The sequence below is a fragment of the Talpa occidentalis genome, unplaced genomic scaffold, assembly GCF_014898055.3.
Source record: "Talpa occidentalis isolate TD23 unplaced genomic scaffold, MPIMG_talOcc4v2.1 talOcc4.11, whole genome shotgun sequence".
Classification (NCBI taxonomy): Eukaryota; Metazoa; Chordata; class Mammalia; order Eulipotyphla; family Talpidae; genus Talpa; species Talpa occidentalis.
Window position 1 is genome coordinate 91,591,776 of NW_023601104.1, and position 18,556 is coordinate 91,610,331.

The window sequence follows — 18,556 nt, forward strand, 5'->3', positions numbered from 1 at the left end:
ACAACGCTCAGCCGCGGGCGCGGACGAATGTCGTCATGGCCGCGCCGCGCGGGCGTCGAGCCCCGCTCGCAGCACCAGTGTTTTCACTGCTTTTTCCGCTCTTTTTCCTCCGCCCCTAAAAGGCTGCTTTCGAACCCGGGGTTCTGCCACCCCGCTCAAAAGGAGGGTACACGGAGTTTATGGCGTGCAGAGGTGAGACGGGGGCAGCGGCGACCGCTGATTGGCAGTACAGGGGTGCACGCCCCATCTCCTGCTCCCGCAAAAGCGGAGCAGCCAATCAGCGTGAGGGCAGGTGGAAAGACCCCAATCCCGGACCCGGCCGAGGACCAGGCGGGGACTCGGCTCAGTGAACCCCAGGCTGGAGCTGACTTGGAAGAGCTGCTTGGCAGTGGCTGCAGTGCTGGGCATCTAGTCGCCAGGTGAGAAGGATGTGGGGAGAACAGAACTGTCGGTGTCTGTATGATATCTAGCTGGGAGGATCCGCAGAGTCTGGGAAAATGAAGGCGGGAGGGAAGGAATATACCTGGGCAGCAGCCTTCTAAGGGTAAGAGGATTCGAAAGACCATGGGAAAGTGGATCCCAGAAGATGACGGCTCGGTAGGGTCCGGGAACGAATGAATGGATGAACAAATGAGTGGCCACTATGAACCTAGCCCTTCACTTGCTCGTGTAACTCTTACAGTTCTTGAGATAGGTATTTTCTATCTCCATTTTGCGGGTGAGGAAATCTGGACTCCAACATGTAAATTAACTTGCCCAGGATCACACAGCTTCTAAGTAGTAGGACCAGCATAGGAACCTCTTTCTAACCCCTTTGCTGGAGTGACCAGAGCAAAATTTTAGGATAGGTGCTGATTACTTTAGGAAGCCCTCACGCTTTAGGGTAACGAAGTTGAGAGATTTGATGCAGTTACATATGCCTGGTCTCTCAGATAAGCATTAACAAGTTTGTCTTCTCCCTATCTCTTGCAATGTCCGCCTTTGTTTAACAGGGTTGTCTTCTTGCATTTCAAGGAATGGGGAGTTAAACAGCAGTTGTTGAAAAAAGCAAGCTGCCGCCCACCCGTCTCCATGCAGACCCCTTCTGCCCTCTCTTTTGCAGACCCTTGCCCATCTCCCCCTTTTTTCCCCTTTGTATAAATAACCCAGCACCCAGCCAAAGAGCAGGATGGTGGTCTTTCAGTCGCCTGCCCTCCTCATTTGTCAACAAATGAAACCACTTTCCTTTTCTGCAAACTGTTTCCTTTTATTGGCTGAGGGAAATTGAGGTTGGTGTTCAGTAACAGATTGGTAGAGTAGTTCAGAAGAGTGCTTAGGCTCTGCCTCATCGGGTATCTGTTGGAGGTTTTAAAAGCTTCTGTGAAATAGGTATAAGTTCTGAGGTTGGGGGGGGGGACCTCTGCAGCTTTTCTGACCTTGGGAGGAGATAACCTGCATCTCTTATTGAGAGTGAGAAAATAAGGGAGCTGTATCTGCTTGTGATGTCCAGTAGAATTCTTTTCTCCCTGGACTTCAACAGAGTCCACTGTTATGATCCACCTTTTCATGTGGGATTCACCAGTTCAGCCTTCCTCCTCTAGAACTCTTGTTTTGTTCGCTTTTGGTACTTGACACGATTTTCGGTATTGCTGATTTTAATATCTGTTTCAGCTGTGTAGTGCAGGACCCTAGTGAAACTTGTACCACCAAAGTAACAAAGGAAAATTGATAGTTTATCACTGTTTCAAGAAGTTAATCTGACAACCAATAAGCCATAGGCCAAAAAAACCACAATGAAGATGAAAAAAAGTAATTCATTATTAGATTTTTTTTAAGATTTATTTATTTTTATACAAGAGCTGGGGTACAGGCCAAAGGCACAAGAGGGTGAGAGAATTCACCAGAGACAGAGTGGTGAGCAGAACAGGCAGATGACCAAAATACACTGCTGAGGGGAACATTGGGCGCAACAGGAGAGGTCTGCCACGCCATATGGGAATCACCCTGGCCAGCCAGGAATCCAACCAGCACTGCAGAGGCTGCGGACAGCTTCACAGCACTGCGTTCAACCCGCTGCGCCACCAGGGAGGCCATAGATTTTTTTTAATTTAATAGTTATGTGGGTTTTATTTAAGTCAAGCAGGTTGCAATCACTGCTCAGCAAGGATTGAGCTAAGCTTTTTATTTAAAAAAAAAAAATGCATAACCTTATTTCCTACACACCTTGAAGATAGAAATGGATAAAGTATGCTTGTCTTCCTCAAAAATGGAAACTTCATGAAAATATTCTCAAACAGGATGTAGTGTTCAACAGACTATGCTTTGTATTTCAAGCTCTGCCATATGTGACATCAAGTCAGTCACTTAACCTCTCTGTACCAACTTTCATCTGTAAAATGAAAATAAGCCTATTGCCTTCCTACCCTGCATAAGGGTTAAATGAGATTATCTAAGCTAGGGGCATGGCAATGGCAAGCCCCCACTAGCTCTTAACTATTATAGTTTCTCTTGTGCCTCAGTACCAAGATTGCTGTTTCCTTCTCCATATGCTTTTCTTATTAGTTCTTAAATCATAACACTTTATTTTTCACTTTTTGATTGTTCTTGGGGTTTATAGGTAATGGTGTACCTGAGAAACAAAGTAGAGAAACCTGAAGCGTAAATGTTGCCCTTACACCATAGGCTCCACCTATACATATAAGGCTTCTAAGGACTCAGCAGGACCGCTCACTGATAGGCAGCCAGGTGTCAGTTAGTAGATCTGTCATCTCCTTTCAGCTGTTTCATTACAAAGGAATGACTTGAAAAATCAGGCTAGAAGTAAAGATAGGACTGATTCTAGCCAAGAGAAAGGAGTTCTGACTTAGATAATATTTTAGAAATATCACTTAGACAAAGGTAAGTCCTATGCCACTTAATGCAAAATATCATTGATTTACCACTGTTTATATACTACATTTCTGTAACCCTTACACATCCATTTTATTAGTTTATTGGAATATTTGTGCAGTTACTTTCCTGCCACATGTGTCACTTCCACCCACTATGTTATTTAGCCTTTTCCACTCTGAGTAAAGGTCAGATCACTTTAGGTAGAGCAAACACTCGGTATGCCAACCCTGTGAATTCAGAGAAGTGTTGCAATAACCAGGGGTAGATGAACATAGGGAACTTGGACAGGAATTGATGATATGATTGACAAAAGACACTTAGTACCTCTCTCATGAGTAGGGTACAGATCAAGCATAGAGGTGAAAGTTTATGGCTGACACAGACTAGTCTGTTGTCTCATGTCCTTTGTTTTCCTTTCCAAGGCAAAATCCTTCCCAGTTTAAGGGAAGCCATGGGCTGTTTCTGGAATGTGTTACGAAGCTGGCTGTTTATGACGTCCATCGTGGCCATGGGGACCTCGCTGCAGTGCTTCCGAGACCACACCTTCCTCTATGAAAAACTCTACACTGGCAAGCCGGACCTTGGTAAGAAACCTAGTAACTGCATCCTTGGTGGGAGTGGCCAGAGTTGTGGTTTCCAGTCCAAGCTGTACATCAGAATAACCTACAAATCTTCAGCAATCAAAAAACAGTGCCATCTCCCTTTCCAAGCCAATTTATTGAAACTTCACTTCAGGATTGGGCCGGGACATTTTTTTGAACTTTCTAGGTGATTCTACTACTGCCCCATCTACCTTTTGGCAGCCCCTGGAGTAACAGACTTCATGGATAACACTGGCCCCTTTTTCCCCACCAAGTTCCTCTGAATACCTCATTCATCTTACACTGCCATAGGCAGTTAGACTATAGAAGAGGCATTACCAGGTCAAGTAAGAAATAGAATGACTTGGTGATTCTGTGGTGCTCTACTAGAAAGCCAGAAAGAAGCTTTCCGATTATCTCCACCCTCTTCAGAAATCAGGCCATGGCACTCATGGTTTATAGTCCATGTTGCCAATGGAAAGTTACTAACCCAAGGTCTTCTCAAACCATGACAGAGTTCCTGAAAATTATCCAAAATTTCCTCCAAGTTAGCTCTCAAAATGAAATTTCAGAAGGCCCAGAGTCTTTTCCCAACTTCCCCGAGCCTCTCTGCTGACAGTGTTCACGTCCCAGCCTGTGCCTCCCTGCCTTGATGCACAGCTCCACTGAGCTGCAGCACCATTTCACAGCCACCGACAATTCTGTCACATTTATAGCTGACCCAGATTCAGGCTCTGACCTAGCTCATTTTTCTGCAATATATGTGTATAAAATATAACTAAGTAGGCTAAGACTCATTTTGAGCAAAGTTCAAATAAGCAGAGTAAAGAACCTGGGAAAAGTGGCAGGTCGTTCTACTTTTTCACCTTCAAATGCTGCCCTCAGAGTGTTCAGGAACCCTCTATAGATTCACAGGTTTTTAGAGGTTACCTGCTGTGGCCCTTTTGAATTTAAAGTTGAGACCAAGACCCCAAGGGGTCATAAGACTTGGTGAAGGGCATTGAGTTGTCAGAAGAACTGTATGTGTGTCTGTCTGTGCGTGTCTCTTAGTCAGTCTCTAGCTCAGAACTAGAGTCAGGCTCCTCCCACAGGATCTGGGGTGCCCTGGAGCATCGGAGCATCCTGTACAGTTGTACCTGTTCTGGTTAGGGTAGGTGAAATAGTCCACTTTCATATCTCACTGACCTGAGAAATTGCCTCAGGTTTTTCATCAGAAGCACTATCAAATTGGTTTGTAAAGAGTGAAACCCAGCTAGATATCAGTTTGACATATGGAATTTCTTCTCACTGCCTTGGAAAGATATTCAGGTATCAGTGATTGGTTTCCATGAGCTGGAAAATCCTTAAAGTCCAAGAAAATATTAAAATAGGTGAAAGCCTGTCTGTATTGTCTCCTGAAATTTCTCGTGCTTAATAGACCAGCATCTCTGCTCTCACTGTTTTCTCAGTTCCAGCCACTGGTTGCCTTGATCAATGACTATACATTAAAATCACCTAGAGAAGAAGTTTTTAGAAAATAACCTCCCAAGAGCCTGATTTCATTGGTCTGGTACCCAGATCTTGGGAATTGTATTAAACTTCTTCAATTGATTTTAATAGATGCCAAGGTAAGGACCACAGCCATGACAAAATATGATCCAGGCGCTCAGGCAACATAGTTAATACAGCAGTGTGAGAACGAAGTCACCACAAGCAGAGTGGTCCTGGTAAATACCAAATACCAGTGCTTTGTTCCACTACCATGTGCACAGGAGACCAGCCTGTTTCCAGCTTTGTTCACTACAGACCTGGATTCAGGGGAAGACTCAAGCACTCAGGTCTCCCAGAATTTGAGTTCTCTCCTGCCTCAACCTTGAAAGTCTACTGACCTCCTAGGCATCTGGTTGTGACAGATCCCTCTGCAAGATTCCCCAACATCCTCCCAAATCTGTCCTGATCCAGACTCATGGGCTTCCCCAGAACCAGAGTGGCTTCCAGAGGCAAAGGTGTAAACTACTACTTGTAGTACCGCCTAAGTGGGCTCTTTGTTGGATTTCAAATCTTGGAACTCCCCCATCAAACTATAGATATTTGAAGAGCAGCTGAGCCGTTCTCATTCAGGAATTCCTTCCATTCCTTCTAGTTCCCAGATGCAGTACCAGAACTTCCACTCTGCCCAGCCTAAGGGAGTTCAACTCAGTCCTGCCTCTCATGAACCACCAGGGAGGTAGGGGCGGCTTGAAGGGAACCCCAGCCCTCGCCTTGTCAACACTGTAGTGCCACCATCCCAGGCCAGGCAGATAACTAAAGGAATTGATTCGGGAAGACATATAAAGGAATCTTGGGCCCTCAGTAGATATGACAGGCCTTTAATGCTGAAGCAGGGAACCAGGTATGCAGGCAAACTGGCAGGTAGGGAGACAGGCAGGCAGGCAGCAAGTGAACCCCCCCATACCCCTCTCCAATTTCCACAAGCACTAGTGTGCTCTCCCTCTTACTTCTCTCTAGTGTTCTCTTGGTCTCTCTCTCTCTCAATCTCGTAATAATCTCTCCCTACTTTTAGGTAAACGCACCCCAGGCTTCCCAGCCTCTCACCCAAGGTGTCCATAATCATAGGTGCACATGCCCTCTGCTCACACTTCTCAACCCCTGGTGTCTGCAGGCCCCCTGCTCACGTTCTCAAGTGCTTTTTGCACCAACATGATATCACATGTAGGCAATGAAACCTGGGAGGAAAGGAAGGCTGCCGGTGCCAGCCCCAGAGGCAGAAGGCGGCAAAGAGCCTGAGGAATTCCATTTTCCTTACAAACACGCATGCTCTTTTCTGCTCACAGTGAATGGCCTCCACGCTCGGACCTTCGGGATCTGGACGCTGCTCTCATCAGTGGTTCGCTGCCTCTGTGCCATGTACATCCACAACAAGCCGTACGTCAAGGGAGAGCTTTAGCCTCCTTTTGTTGGAAATCGGGTGTTAGGCATACCTGCTGTTGTCCTCTCCTTAGAGACCTGTTAATTTTGATATATCAGCCTAGACTATAGATGATTACAGGTTAATAGGTTCCATTTCTTCCAGGCCTAAAAAACATGATAGTCCTGACCTTTAAAGTGTCAAAATCCTTTGGAACTGAATAGCTGGTTGGCAGTGACATTGTCCAGATGCCTCCATCTTTACTAAAGAATCACCCTTTCTCCTACTCAAGAAATAGTGTGCTCTTTTTAGAGCAACCACCCACACTTACCTTATCCTCACATTCCTCCTTCAGAAACAGGAATGAACAAAAATTACAATCCATGGAAAAAAAGGAACCCACAAGTAAACTGCCATATGCTTATACAGAGTCCTTAGGTGAGGGTGGAAGAGAACCCGGGGCTGCACTGTGGTCTGCCTCTCCAGGGTACGCCAGCAGTCTCTAGTGTAGATGGTGTTGTAACTGAGTAACTAACTGATTCTTGCCACTGCGGGGCGCCCTCTTTCCAACTATAGTCATCACCACAATCTGTTCAAGAGGTGCAGCATTAGCTGAAGTCCGTGGATGAGGCCACCAAAATGCCAACTTCACTCTAAAATATTTCTCCATCTTATCCAAGTTTTCAGTATTTGGGGAAAAGAGGAGGTTGTGATTGTGATATTTATCGAGCCTCTCTTATGCCAGAAGCCTTCATCTATATGACCTTGATTAAGTCTCTTAGCAGCCCTGGGTGATGGTGACTTTCATTCCTGATTTTTAGATCTACATATTAAAGACCCAATTAATTTAAACTTACTCAAGTGGGAAAATGGGACTTGAAGCAGGGCTACCTTCCCTGCTGCCCCTCTCCAACTTTTCATTATTTTTTTAAAGGTTTTTTTTTTTTTTACAGTTTTAAGTTACTTGTTCTAGATTGACAAGTATTTTTGGAAGCAGTGTGGTTTAATGAAAACAGCCTGGGGCCGAGAATGAAAACAAGAAAAGGGGCTCCGGTCTCAATTCATTGGGTAACTAGCTTTGTAGCAACAAGTTCATTATATATCTGCTCTTCATCTGTCAAAAGAGAGCAGTGTGTCTGTTCTCCCTCAGGAGGACTGAGGGAGGAGGGATTGAATCATCATTGTATAGACCTTGCCCATGATGGAGAATTGCCGCTGGGTATCAGAGGTATGGCATGTCTTGCTTGCTATGCTTCTGGAGTGAACAGCTCAGACTTGTCTCCACCTGTGCTGCCCATTGACTTCCCCTCCTCCTGACACACCACAGTGACCCACGCTGACTGCTGTTTCCAGCCTTTTTGTAGCCTGGGACTTTGGTCCATGCACTTAGAATGTGCATCTGATTCTAGTCCCTTCCCAGCTGGACGCTCAGAATCCACTCCTCTACGTATGTATTTATTAAGTGCATAAAAACATGTACAGGAATGAGGAAAATCGTATTTAAGGTAACGATTCCTTCTGGAGAGGGGGAAGCAGGAGAATGGGAATGGCATGGGATAAGGCTATCCAGGATGCTTTCACTGACATCTGTAAACGTTTTCTTTCTTAGAATAAAAATATCTGTAGCCAAAATGTGAAAATGTTCAGATCTGATGAAGCAGGGTATTAGTTTCAGAGAGGTTAATGATAGTCTTCTATTTATAATTTTGTGTATGTGTGAAACATTGCATAATTTAAAAAAATTTCATAGTAAAAAAAATGCACAAAGATATCAGCAATCCAAGTGACCTGTCATCCTGTAACTTGTTTTTTTTCCTCTGCCTCATTGTCAAAACAGAGGACTTTCTCTTTCCATGAGGACCCTGTGTGATGTTTTTCTAGGCTAAAACACAAGAGTCAGCCCATATTGCAAGAAATTTGAAAGCCACAGAGAAGCGCTTGCTGCTCCATCCCTGTTCAGACCCGTCACTTGTGGCAGCCACCCTGTGAGCGTGGTCCACGACCCCCCTGCACGGCAGACTGGGATTGTAGGACCAAGCCAAAATAGGTAGAATTTGCAGCCTACACTGCCTAAAGTTGCCATCATCAAGACTCTGAGCTGCTCTAGCTTATTCCACTACCTTGCTAACACTTGGAGAGCCACCTGGGATGCCTGTGCCATTCTCGGCTCAAGTTAGCAGTTGAAACTTTCATTTTTGCCCTAGCAGGGAATAAATGAGTGTGATCAAATAACCAGCTCTTTCTCAAGACCAAGCCTCCTTTTTCTTTAGTCAAAGTCCCTTCCTGGAGTTTTATTGTATATATCACATTTAGCCACCACTTTTCCTCAGCACTGAACAAATAGTGCCTTCAGTTCTTATTTCTGTCTGCTCCCTTCTAGGCTCTACTACATTACACTCTGGACCTTCCTCATCGCCCTGGGACATTTCCTTTCTGAGCTGTTCATATATAGGACGGCGGCTCTCACGATTGGTGTCCTGGCACCCATGTTTGTGGCAAGTAAGCATCTAACCACCTGGACCTCCCACATGAAATGCCCAACCCTCCAGCCAGCACGGGAGAGCAGGCATGTGGGAGAGAGTACTGTGTTTACGCCAGCCGCTAATCTTTTGTCTCTATTCAAGGTCTCTCGATCCTGGCTATGCTAGCTGGGCTCAGGTACCTCGAGGAGGACCCAGTATCCATACCAAAGAAGAGGAACTGAGATCAGCATTACCACCTCCAAGACTTCATCTCCACCCTCGCTGTCCTCTTCTCTCATCCTCTCTCCTCTTAAATGTCTTCTTTTCTGTCCCATCATCAGCCCCTTTATTCCCTTCGAGCCTTTAACATTTTGGGTTTTTTTACATTAAAAATATTTTTAAGATACTTGCATACAGAAAAGCATGTAACACATCTGTACAATATAAAGAATCATCTTAAAATGGAAACTGTGCACCTCTATCCAGATCAGGATATTGCCAGCACCTCAGAAACCCCCTGATGGAGGCCAAGAGTAGAAAACTGGGAAAGGAGGCAGTACAGAGCAGAAACTGGCTCGCACAAGGCCAAAAGTTGGAGGTGGGGATAAAAGCGATGACTATAGTTGGTAAACCAGGTATAAAAAGATCCAGACCACAGATTGGGAGAGGAATGTGGAAATTAAGGACCTTTGTAAAAATCTCAGGTCCTTTCCATTCTACCTGGCCAAACCAAATACACAAATTCCTCAAGTATGAAGTCGGGAGCACAGATGGGGAAAAGGGATATGGAAATTGAAAGTCTTTGTCCTTTGAAATCCACTGAGTAGAACCAAGTAAAGAAATGCCTTAATTGCTAACTGATAACAAGCTTCTGAAATCCCAAAGCCATCCACCTAAGCACCAACTGATAAACTCCTTAAAGCACCAACTGACAGCAGGTATCAAACTGCTGTAAACTATACAGAGGTTGAGGACCATTAGAGAATCGTCCTTTCAGATTCTGCCTAGTTAAACAAAAGTGAACTACTGCACAGACATGAGCCCCTCCCCACTGAAAGAGGATGATAAAAACACATGGCTGCCCCCTCCAAATGCAGCTCCAAATGCCTAGGACATTACGCAAGTGTCCTTGACTCTTCTCTCCTTTTCTACAAATAAACCTAGGTTTTGTTTTGTTTTGTTTTGTTTTTTGTTTTAAATATATCTAAACGCCTCTGTCTTGTGGAGGAACTCCCCATGTGCCACTGAACGGGGAGCTCCGGTGAAACTTTCTGAGTTAACCCAGGCACCCCGCTCTCTGAACACCTCTCCAGACCAACATCACCACTCTGTGCTGCTCCCCCACCTGCAGCCTCTTCTAAGGCCCCGTTTCTGGTCTTCACTGTCTTCCTTTTATTTTCATCTTGCTTTGACATGTGTGGTGGGAAGCCCAGAACTATGAAGCTTAAAGGTGTTGCCTCACCGAGGGCAGCTGCCACCAAGGGCTGCTTCCAGGGCTGGTCCATCCATGCCAGCTAGCTGCTTCTAGACCTGGAGCTGAGCCTACCAAGACCAGGCAGTTCTTCCAGCAAGGGCCCCCTGAGAGTGGCCATGGCTGGTCTCCTTATGTGTACAGATGGGTCCGGGATGGAAGTCTGGACTCTTTTTACACTTCTGTATTTGCATAGTGAATTTTGCAATAAAGGGGAAAACCTCTACTCTGGTCCATCCTTATTCTTTGACCTCCGCTAAGCCGAGAGCACACCTGCCTCTGCCAAGCTCTGGCGTGGGCATGTCGCAGCCTTCAAACTGGCCAGGGCCGTCAGTAAGTAGGGCCTCTCTTGACCCAGGTACATGTGGTACTCCAGCTCCTGTTGCTAGCTCATTTCTCGTGAAGCCAAACTTCTTCCTCTCCTTCCCCATCTTCAAGACTCCTCAGTTCACCACTGAAAAGTCAAAAGCCTTGTTTTCTTCCCAAGAAAGAAACAGATTCTTGAGGAAAAAAACTGGCAGGAAACAAAATCAGGCAGCATCAAAGAAGCAGCTGCTTGGCCATGAAGGGGGAGAACCCTAAACCCTAGTGCATTCACTAGATGGACAGTTGCCCTCCAGACACAAGCCCGAGGGCTCATGCTGGTCCAGCCTTCACACAGGGCGTGTAGATACCAGAGTCCATTATTTCAACAAAAACTGATTGGGCTCTTACACCATGCCAGACACGTAAGAAAGAGAAATGATGACGCAGGCAAAGGCCCTGCTCTCTAACCTTGTATTCAAGGAAACAACCTACAAGCCAATAGGGGAAAAAGAAGCCCTCAGATCAGAAAACAGGTGTTGTGAGATCCAGAGGGGGCAGGGGCATGTGCATAACAGATCATCACAAAGGCCTCTCTGAGATAGGTTTTGGGCGAAGAATGGTATGCCCAGCCATCTGATGTCTTCAGATAGGAGGCATTTAGGGCAGAAGGAACAGCACCATCTGGAAGGTGGGAACAGGTCTTGTTCAAGTAGTAAGACCAGTGTGACTACAGTATGAGTATGTTAGGAAGCGAAAGGTCAGAAAAGGAGGCAGGGAACTTGTGAGGCAGATAAAAGGCTTTACTGCATTGGGAATTCTTTATCACGTAAGGCTTTCAGGTTGAAAGGAATAAAACCTTTAGTTTAATCAAACATTGACCCACAAATTGAAGTTAAGAGCATTAGGGGCTTTAGGACTCAACTGTATGGTGCCAAAAGCCGTTGCGCAATTCTAGGTGTCCCAGCCCCACAATCTAGAAAGATAGCTTGGCAGTATGAACTATCTCTCCCTTACCCACCAACTATTTGTTAAGTAATGAGTTAATATTTGTGTGTAGACCTCTTAGGAAAGGAGTGAACGGACCAATAAGATGTTCTGCACCCTTCAAGCAGGCATCATAGAAACGTGATTTCAGAAGAAGAATCAAAGTATGAATACTGGATTTAACAGCCCAGGCTTGGCCACCTTCCCAGTTGATTTAAAGTAGAATTGAAATGCTATCTCTCGGGCCTCCCGGGTGGCACAGCGGTTGAGCACTGGGCTGTGAAGCTGCCCGCAGCCTCTGCAGTACCAGTTTGACCCCCCAACTGCCGGCGGCGAGTGTCCCACATGGCGCGCAGACATCTCCTGCCGTGCCCTCTGCTCCCCTCAGCAGTGTACTTCGTCAGTCTGCCTGTTCTGTTCCCCGTTCTGGCTCTGGTGAATTCTCTCACCCTCCCACACTTCTGACTGTACCCAGTGCTTGTATAAATAAATAAATAAATCTTAAAAAAAAAAATGCTCTCTCTCTCCAGCCAAGAATTGCTGTCAGATGCAGTGCCAGAAAGGCACCCTACTCTAGCGAGGAAATGTACAGAAAACTGATAGCAGCAGCATATCCAAGTAACAGACATAAGGTGAACACAGCTGAGAAGGGAGAATCACCAAACAACTTATCCTTGAATAACATGGAGTTAGCGACACTAAACCCAGCACTGTCAAAAATTCATGTACACATTTTGGGTCCCCCAAACTTAACTCTAGTTGTCGCTTACATCCATGGAGGATTGGTCTGAACCCCCAGCCAGCACCCAGATTTGCAGATGCTCAAGTCCTTTATAGTTGATCCTGCATGTGAGGATCCAGACAACTGCGGGTGTCAGTTGTTTGGGTAAATGCAGAGCCTTGGGATACTGAGGGCCAGCTGTATTGAAAATAAATCCGTTTATAAGTGGACCCACACCATTCAAATCTTTCTTGTTCAAGGGTCAACCATAAGTACAACAGAAGAAAAACGGTAACAGAATTGAAGATGCCAAGCCTGTGGACACTGCCAGTGCAACGGGTGTGTGCTAGAACACTGGCAGAACAAACTTGAGCCACCCTTGGGGACAGAGCCAGATAAAACAGTGGCTGCAGTCACCCGTAGTCACACGGATGGACTGTTCATGTGTACACAGTCCAAAAATGGTCAGGGTCAAGTGTTGGCCCTGAGTTGCCACATAGACCAACAGCAAATGTACAGCCTTGTCTTTAATCATCACCCACTAGGGTGGTAACATGTCAACAGGAGGCCGGAGAAGCACCCAGTCCTCTTCCCAGACGTCAGCCTCAGGGCCTACCAAAAACCATCCCTGCCCCACCCAAGACCAGGCCAACCACATGGAGACTCTCTTATTGCTTTAAAACATCTGGTATCACAAATAGAAAACACAAATTATGTTTTTAAAATACAGCAATGGATTCAGTGAACGTTAATATATTTGAAGGGGCTAAGCGAACACCTTCCTCCTTATTAAGAAGTGAGGCCGATTCTCTCTCCACTTCTCTTCCACCCTTACACTCCCCTCTCCAGAAGTGTGAACTGGTATTACACACAGACACACACCCCGCCTCGCTCCCCTCAGGGGCCATGACCCAGCACCCCAACATTGTTGCCAGCGCCAGCTGCTCTGATGTGCCAAGACCAGAGCGGTGGTCACAGCCGCTCAACACAAGTCACCAAAATGTCTTCCTCTAAGGAGACACTACAAACGCCTCCAAGGAGAGCCAGGCAGCAGGCTAGGCAGGGGGAGGTCAGCTTCAGGTGGTGAAAGGGACATCTGGCAGATAATCACTAGAAGGCAGGAGGATCCAGCGCAAACACTGTCTCTACCAGGGGTGGGAGGCTTTTAATTCAAGTAATTTCTAATCCAGAGGTCACCCTTCCTTCTGCCCATTTCCTTCTCATCTCTCAGAAGCAGCTTTGGATGTGCCAGGGTGGAATGAAACAACATTAATTTTCAGGAAAGATTACAGGAGTTGGCTGGGATTCCCCTCCATCCAGAGGCACTGAGACCAATGACTGAGATCCTGGAGGACTGCCCGGAGGAAGGTGCCACGGGGGACTGTGGCACACACAGAAGTGCCTGGACAAGTCTCCTTTTGTAGAGAAGAACCTTCCTGTTTCCAGTCAAGCTACCCCAGTCCCCAAATATACGCCTTCACTCAGAAGGGGGTCCCCAGCCCCTCGCACGCCTAGGTGGCTGACGCTCCAGAATCGGTTTCTCCTTCACAGCCACAACAAAGGTTTTGTCAAGTTTATTGATGTTTGGTTTGGTCAGCTCTTAGGAAAGAGGGTTTGGGAACAGACCCCAACATCGGGCCAGGAGAATCGAGGCCCAGGGTCCCCACAGGTTTGTTCTGATGGAGCTTGTTCAGATGTCGCTTTCTCTTCACCAGAAGTTGAATGGTGAGTCTGACGAGAGTGACCCTCCCCAGAGCAGCTGCTGCTCCTTAGAATAGGGGCATCTAAGGATCCGAAGGCACTAGAAGAAGTTAATATCCTGAAAAAGCTTTCTTTCCTTGATAATGTTGCAGGTTTCTCCATGAGGGGCCGAGGAGCAGAGGGAAGGAAGGCACCAAACAGGAGGGGCTCCACGCCCCTCCACCCGCCTCTCCCAACACCAGTTCCAGGAACCTAGAAGGGGAGGCGGGAACGGGCCCAGATTTGGTGAGAGGTGCCGTTTCCCCAAAACAGCCATGCAGGCTCCTCAGCGGGTTCCAGGAGGCATGGGCGCTGCCTTCCAGGCCCCAGATATCCCAGCTGGTTCCCTCCAAAAGCTGCTCCGGTGAAGAGCTTTGGCTGGCAGTGCTAGTGGTGCTGACTGAGGAGGTAGGCGTGCTGTTCCTGAGTGGCCACCCGCTTCTTCCCTCAGACATGCTCCTCAGAAACAATAGTGGGCACCTTGCTGTTGTTGCTAATTACCTCCTCTTCCTCCTCTTCCTCCTGGAGCTTCTACAAGGCAAAATAAGCAGGCGCCATTAGGTGAAGAGGCACAGGATTCTGTCCAGGCAGGGGCAGCTGCCTGTCAGTAACTGCATGATCAGCAGGGAGGCAAGAGCCAGGGGCCACGGGGCATCCCCAGAACAAAGGTATGAAGGAGAATAGCCACCGCTGCCCCACTCCCTCCCCCCCCACCCTACACACACACACACACACACACACACACACACACACACACACACGAATACCAAAGAACAAAAAGCAGCAGACCCCTCTGGTGCCACAGCCACTACAACCGTCATTGAGTCCCACAGTACCACTGTTTCATTTTCAGGACCCAAACAGAGGCAAACCCCACTCTCCTTCCCCAATCAGACAGCCTGAAACTCCCCCGGACTGACCAGTGCAGCTGCCAAAGTGCCAAGTGTGCTGCTGCTCAGAATTTCCAACTACCCACATTTGGAGGCAGCCCTCAGAATGAAGAATATTATTATAAAGTAGATGGGGCGGAGGTAACAAAGATTTTACGAAGGTGAGATGCATAATTGCATCTGCAAACTCAAAGGCTACATGACGCACCCCCACCCACGATTTTTGGTCATTTTCATTCTTGGGGAGCATGGATGGCACAGGCTTAGTTAACAGGGAAGAGTCCTCTGGGCCATACTTGTGAGATGGGTTTGGAATGAAAATTGCCTGTGGGGCCCCGAGGTGATGATGCCACCTTGGGCGTGTCTGCTATTTTAAGGAGCACTTTGCTTCATCTAGTTCATCTCGTTAGCAAGGAGGCCTGCACAGGCAGAGCACGGCACAGCCTACTCTGTGAGGGCTGGAGGATCGTGTGCAGGGCCAAGCTACAGCCTGGAGTCAACCAGACAAATGGCGCTTTCTTCCCCAGGGAGTATCTCAAGGTCAGTCCATGGCAATGGCAACAGCTGCAGAAATCCAACCTTCCCATCCTTAAGCTTGCTAACATTTTGGCACCAAGCCAGCCTCAACCATGAGAAGACTTTGTCCAGACAACGAGCAGCCTACTTAAGTCAATCATCAGTCTCTCTTCTCTCCCAGACACACAAGCACATGTGCTCACACCTGCCTCCTCCAAAACCATCACCTTGAAATCAGAAACACAGGTTAGTGGGCATGGATGCACAGCCCCCTTCTGAGGCCAAGAACTACCAACTGGAAGGAATGTGAAAGTACAAGCCAAGATTTTTACAGTCAAGGTCAGTCATTACGTCCATTCCCATTCTGGCTCTTTTTACTGAAACTATGCACTGCCATGATGAGAATGAGCAGCTCTGGCCAGATCTGCTGCATGTGTCCTGTCTTCACCTGGCTCTGACAATGCGTGTTCCAGGGAATCACAGTCACTGCCACCCAGGGATGCTTTGTGGCTTCCCTGGTGTCAGCCCATTATGACTCCATCCTCCCCATAACAGCAGTCACCCCAGATGCAGGTGAGCTCCAGAGATGCAGAGTGAGTTATTCAGCACAATCCCTGGACTAGATTACTATTACTTCTATTATCCCTCATGCTAACTCCTACCGTGATCCATAAACCTGGTCCATGTGCACAAAGACCTGGATGCAGGAAGAGTGAAATATTGAAACAACCTCAAACTAAACGAGGAGATGGAAAAATACATACATAAGCCATAAGGTTGTAGAATGGGATGGGACGGAAAGGCTGTCGGATTGCATTAAGCAATCCAATGTGCATAGACACCCCAGAGAGAAATGCAAAATGGATTAAAATGTTACTAAGTTCACTCGAGTTAACCTAGCATGATATAGGTTATAGGTTATAGGTCGCCTTTACTTCTAATTTGCCTATATCTACCAACATAAACAGCTGTAAACACAGAAAATTTCATGCCACACGACACAGTACATCACATTCCAAGTTGAAACATCTCTATCCTTTTGCACAAGAGGTACTTTTCCCAGGCTCACTATATTTTCACCAACGTGTTCCAAGACACGATGTTCCCATGCATGTGGCAGTGACAGCCCATGTCCACAGCGGTGACGGCACGCGCCTCCCACCAGGCCAGGGACTCCCACTCCACGGCTACCCTGTGCCCCAGTGAATTTCCAGTGCAAGGTTCCCTACTCTACCAGCTACCTGCTACTGCCCGCCAGCTCCAGAGTATGATACCTGAGGACAAGTAGTAAAGAATTTACCATTCTTGTCTATCTGCCAACACGTATCCTCACAGGGCTAAGTTAACCTTTTTTGGATACCATTTTTTGCCATAGAAAATTGGTAGTCTTCAGAATGATAGGCACTCAGGGTTGGCACGCATGCACTGCTATTCCTAAGGAGCCGTGTAAATGGGTAGTACGGGCAGTACCTTTCTAGACAACAGTGCAGCAACAGTACATATCAATGTCTTAGAAATGTGCACAGACACTGAACCATTTCTCATGGGAATTCTGTGCTTAAGAACAAGCACAGAGGGCCTCCCTGGTGCCACAGGGGTTAAGACACAACCTATGAAGCTATCCGCAGCCATATCAGCACAAGTTCGATCCCCAGCCCGGGAGCTGCCCACATGGCTCAGCAGACCTCTCCTGTCACGCCCACTGCCCCCCTCAGCAGTGTACTTCAGTCAATCCACCTGTTCTGTTTTCCACTCTGTCTCTGGTGAATCCTCTCACCCCCCACACCTCCAGCCTGTACCCCAGTTCTTGTATGCATGAATAAATAAATCTTCAAAAAAAAAAAATAAAGAACAGGCACAGAGATTCAGCTTTCAGGACACAAATCATAGCATTGGCTGTAACAACAATTAGAAATAACCTTAATGTCTACAGACAGGAAAAATGTGAAATCATGGTTCATCCATATAGCGGAACAGCAGCCATGAAACATATATTGTAAAAGACGAAGGACCTGATAGTATTTGTAGAAAAGCAGATACAATAGGACTCCCTTTTTGTTTGAAAAATACATATGTGTCTGTGTATACATATGTATGGACGTATCCATGCATATATTTCTCTATATGTACACACACATGTAGACAGACATAAAAAAGTGAATGCAAAAAAATTGCATCTCACCCTTCAGATGATGGTATTACAGGGTGATTTTTAAATTTCACACACTTCTATATTTTTTTCAGGTTTTCTACAAAGAATACATATTACCTCTGAATAAAATTTTTTTTCTCTAACAAAATAGCCCACTTTTACTCCCGAGATTTGAGTTTTCTTTCATCCTCACTCAGGGTTGATAGCAAATAATTCAGTTAAAATGGTTCCCAGCTGATTAAAGCATATGGGAAACACTTTTCTGTTCTAGATCATACTCTGGGCCCTGCCCTTCTACCACTGTCTCTCCTGCTTCCTGACTTGTCCTCTTAGTGTCTCGCTGGCAAGCTGTTGGCTTCAGCCCCTCCATCCTCGTGGCACTGCCTCAGGGCTGTCACGTGCCAGGAGAGTCACTGCCTTGGGCCACCACCACTGGGACAGGCGCTCACCCTTACCTCCCCTGTCTTTGACCCCAGGTTGAAAGTCCAAGAGCCAGGGCCTCAGGACTTGGCTCATGTTTCAAGCAGTGGGTACTGCTTAGGACTGACAGCAGTGACCCTGGAAACCAAAGCAGGGAGTCCGGGAGGTGGGAAGGAAGCAGGAGAAGAGCAGGGAAAAGCAGTGCCACAGCCATGTACCTCCTGAGAAAACTAGGTGCCATGTTTGTGAGCGCTGAGCTGGTCACCACCCAACCAGCCCACTCTGGGAGCTCCCGCTCTCCTCACCCCGGCTGCCACACCCTCAGCAGAGCCCGAGCCCCAGATCTCAGCCAAGTCAGCTCCCTCCTACTCACATTCTCAGGCATTTCATTGTTTGCTTTCTGCCTCCGGAGATCTGCCCTAATGAATGCTGAGAAGAAAGAGCAACAGAGACTGTTATGAAACAGATCAACGATCAAGTTCATCCAAGAGAAGGAGCCCTTATTTTCCTAAGGGTCATAGATATGTATCCCAGACCAACTTCAGATCTAGGGAG

The 18,556-nt window shown here is 46.9% G+C and overlaps 2 protein-coding genes across 2 annotated transcripts in view; one reads left to right on the forward strand and one right to left on the reverse strand.

Moving 5' to 3' along the window:
* Nucleotides 1-28: 28 nt before the first annotated feature.
* On the forward strand, nucleotides 29-10,513 carry ERG28 (ergosterol biosynthesis 28 homolog). Its single transcript, XM_037503836.2, has 5 exons — nucleotides 29-419; nucleotides 3,294-3,455; nucleotides 6,266-6,356; nucleotides 8,720-8,838; nucleotides 8,964-10,513. The coding sequence occupies exons 2-5, from the start codon at nucleotides 3,323-3,325 to the stop codon at nucleotides 9,041-9,043; spliced, it is 423 nt and encodes a 140-aa protein (XP_037359733.1). The 5' UTR covers nucleotides 29-419; nucleotides 3,294-3,322; the 3' UTR covers nucleotides 9,044-10,513.
* Nucleotides 1,843-18,556, reverse strand: part of FLVCR2 (FLVCR heme transporter 2) — a 61,562-nt gene continuing 44,848 nt past the window's right edge. The window contains exons 9-10 of the mRNA XM_037503837.2: nucleotides 18,375-18,430; nucleotides 1,843-14,554 (exon numbers count right to left, since the gene is read on the reverse strand). Coding sequence (XP_037359734.1) covers nucleotides 14,471-14,554; nucleotides 18,375-18,430 — 140 coding nt within the window. The 3' untranslated portion in view covers nucleotides 1,843-14,470. The remainder of the gene's footprint in view (nucleotides 14,555-18,374; nucleotides 18,431-18,556) is intronic.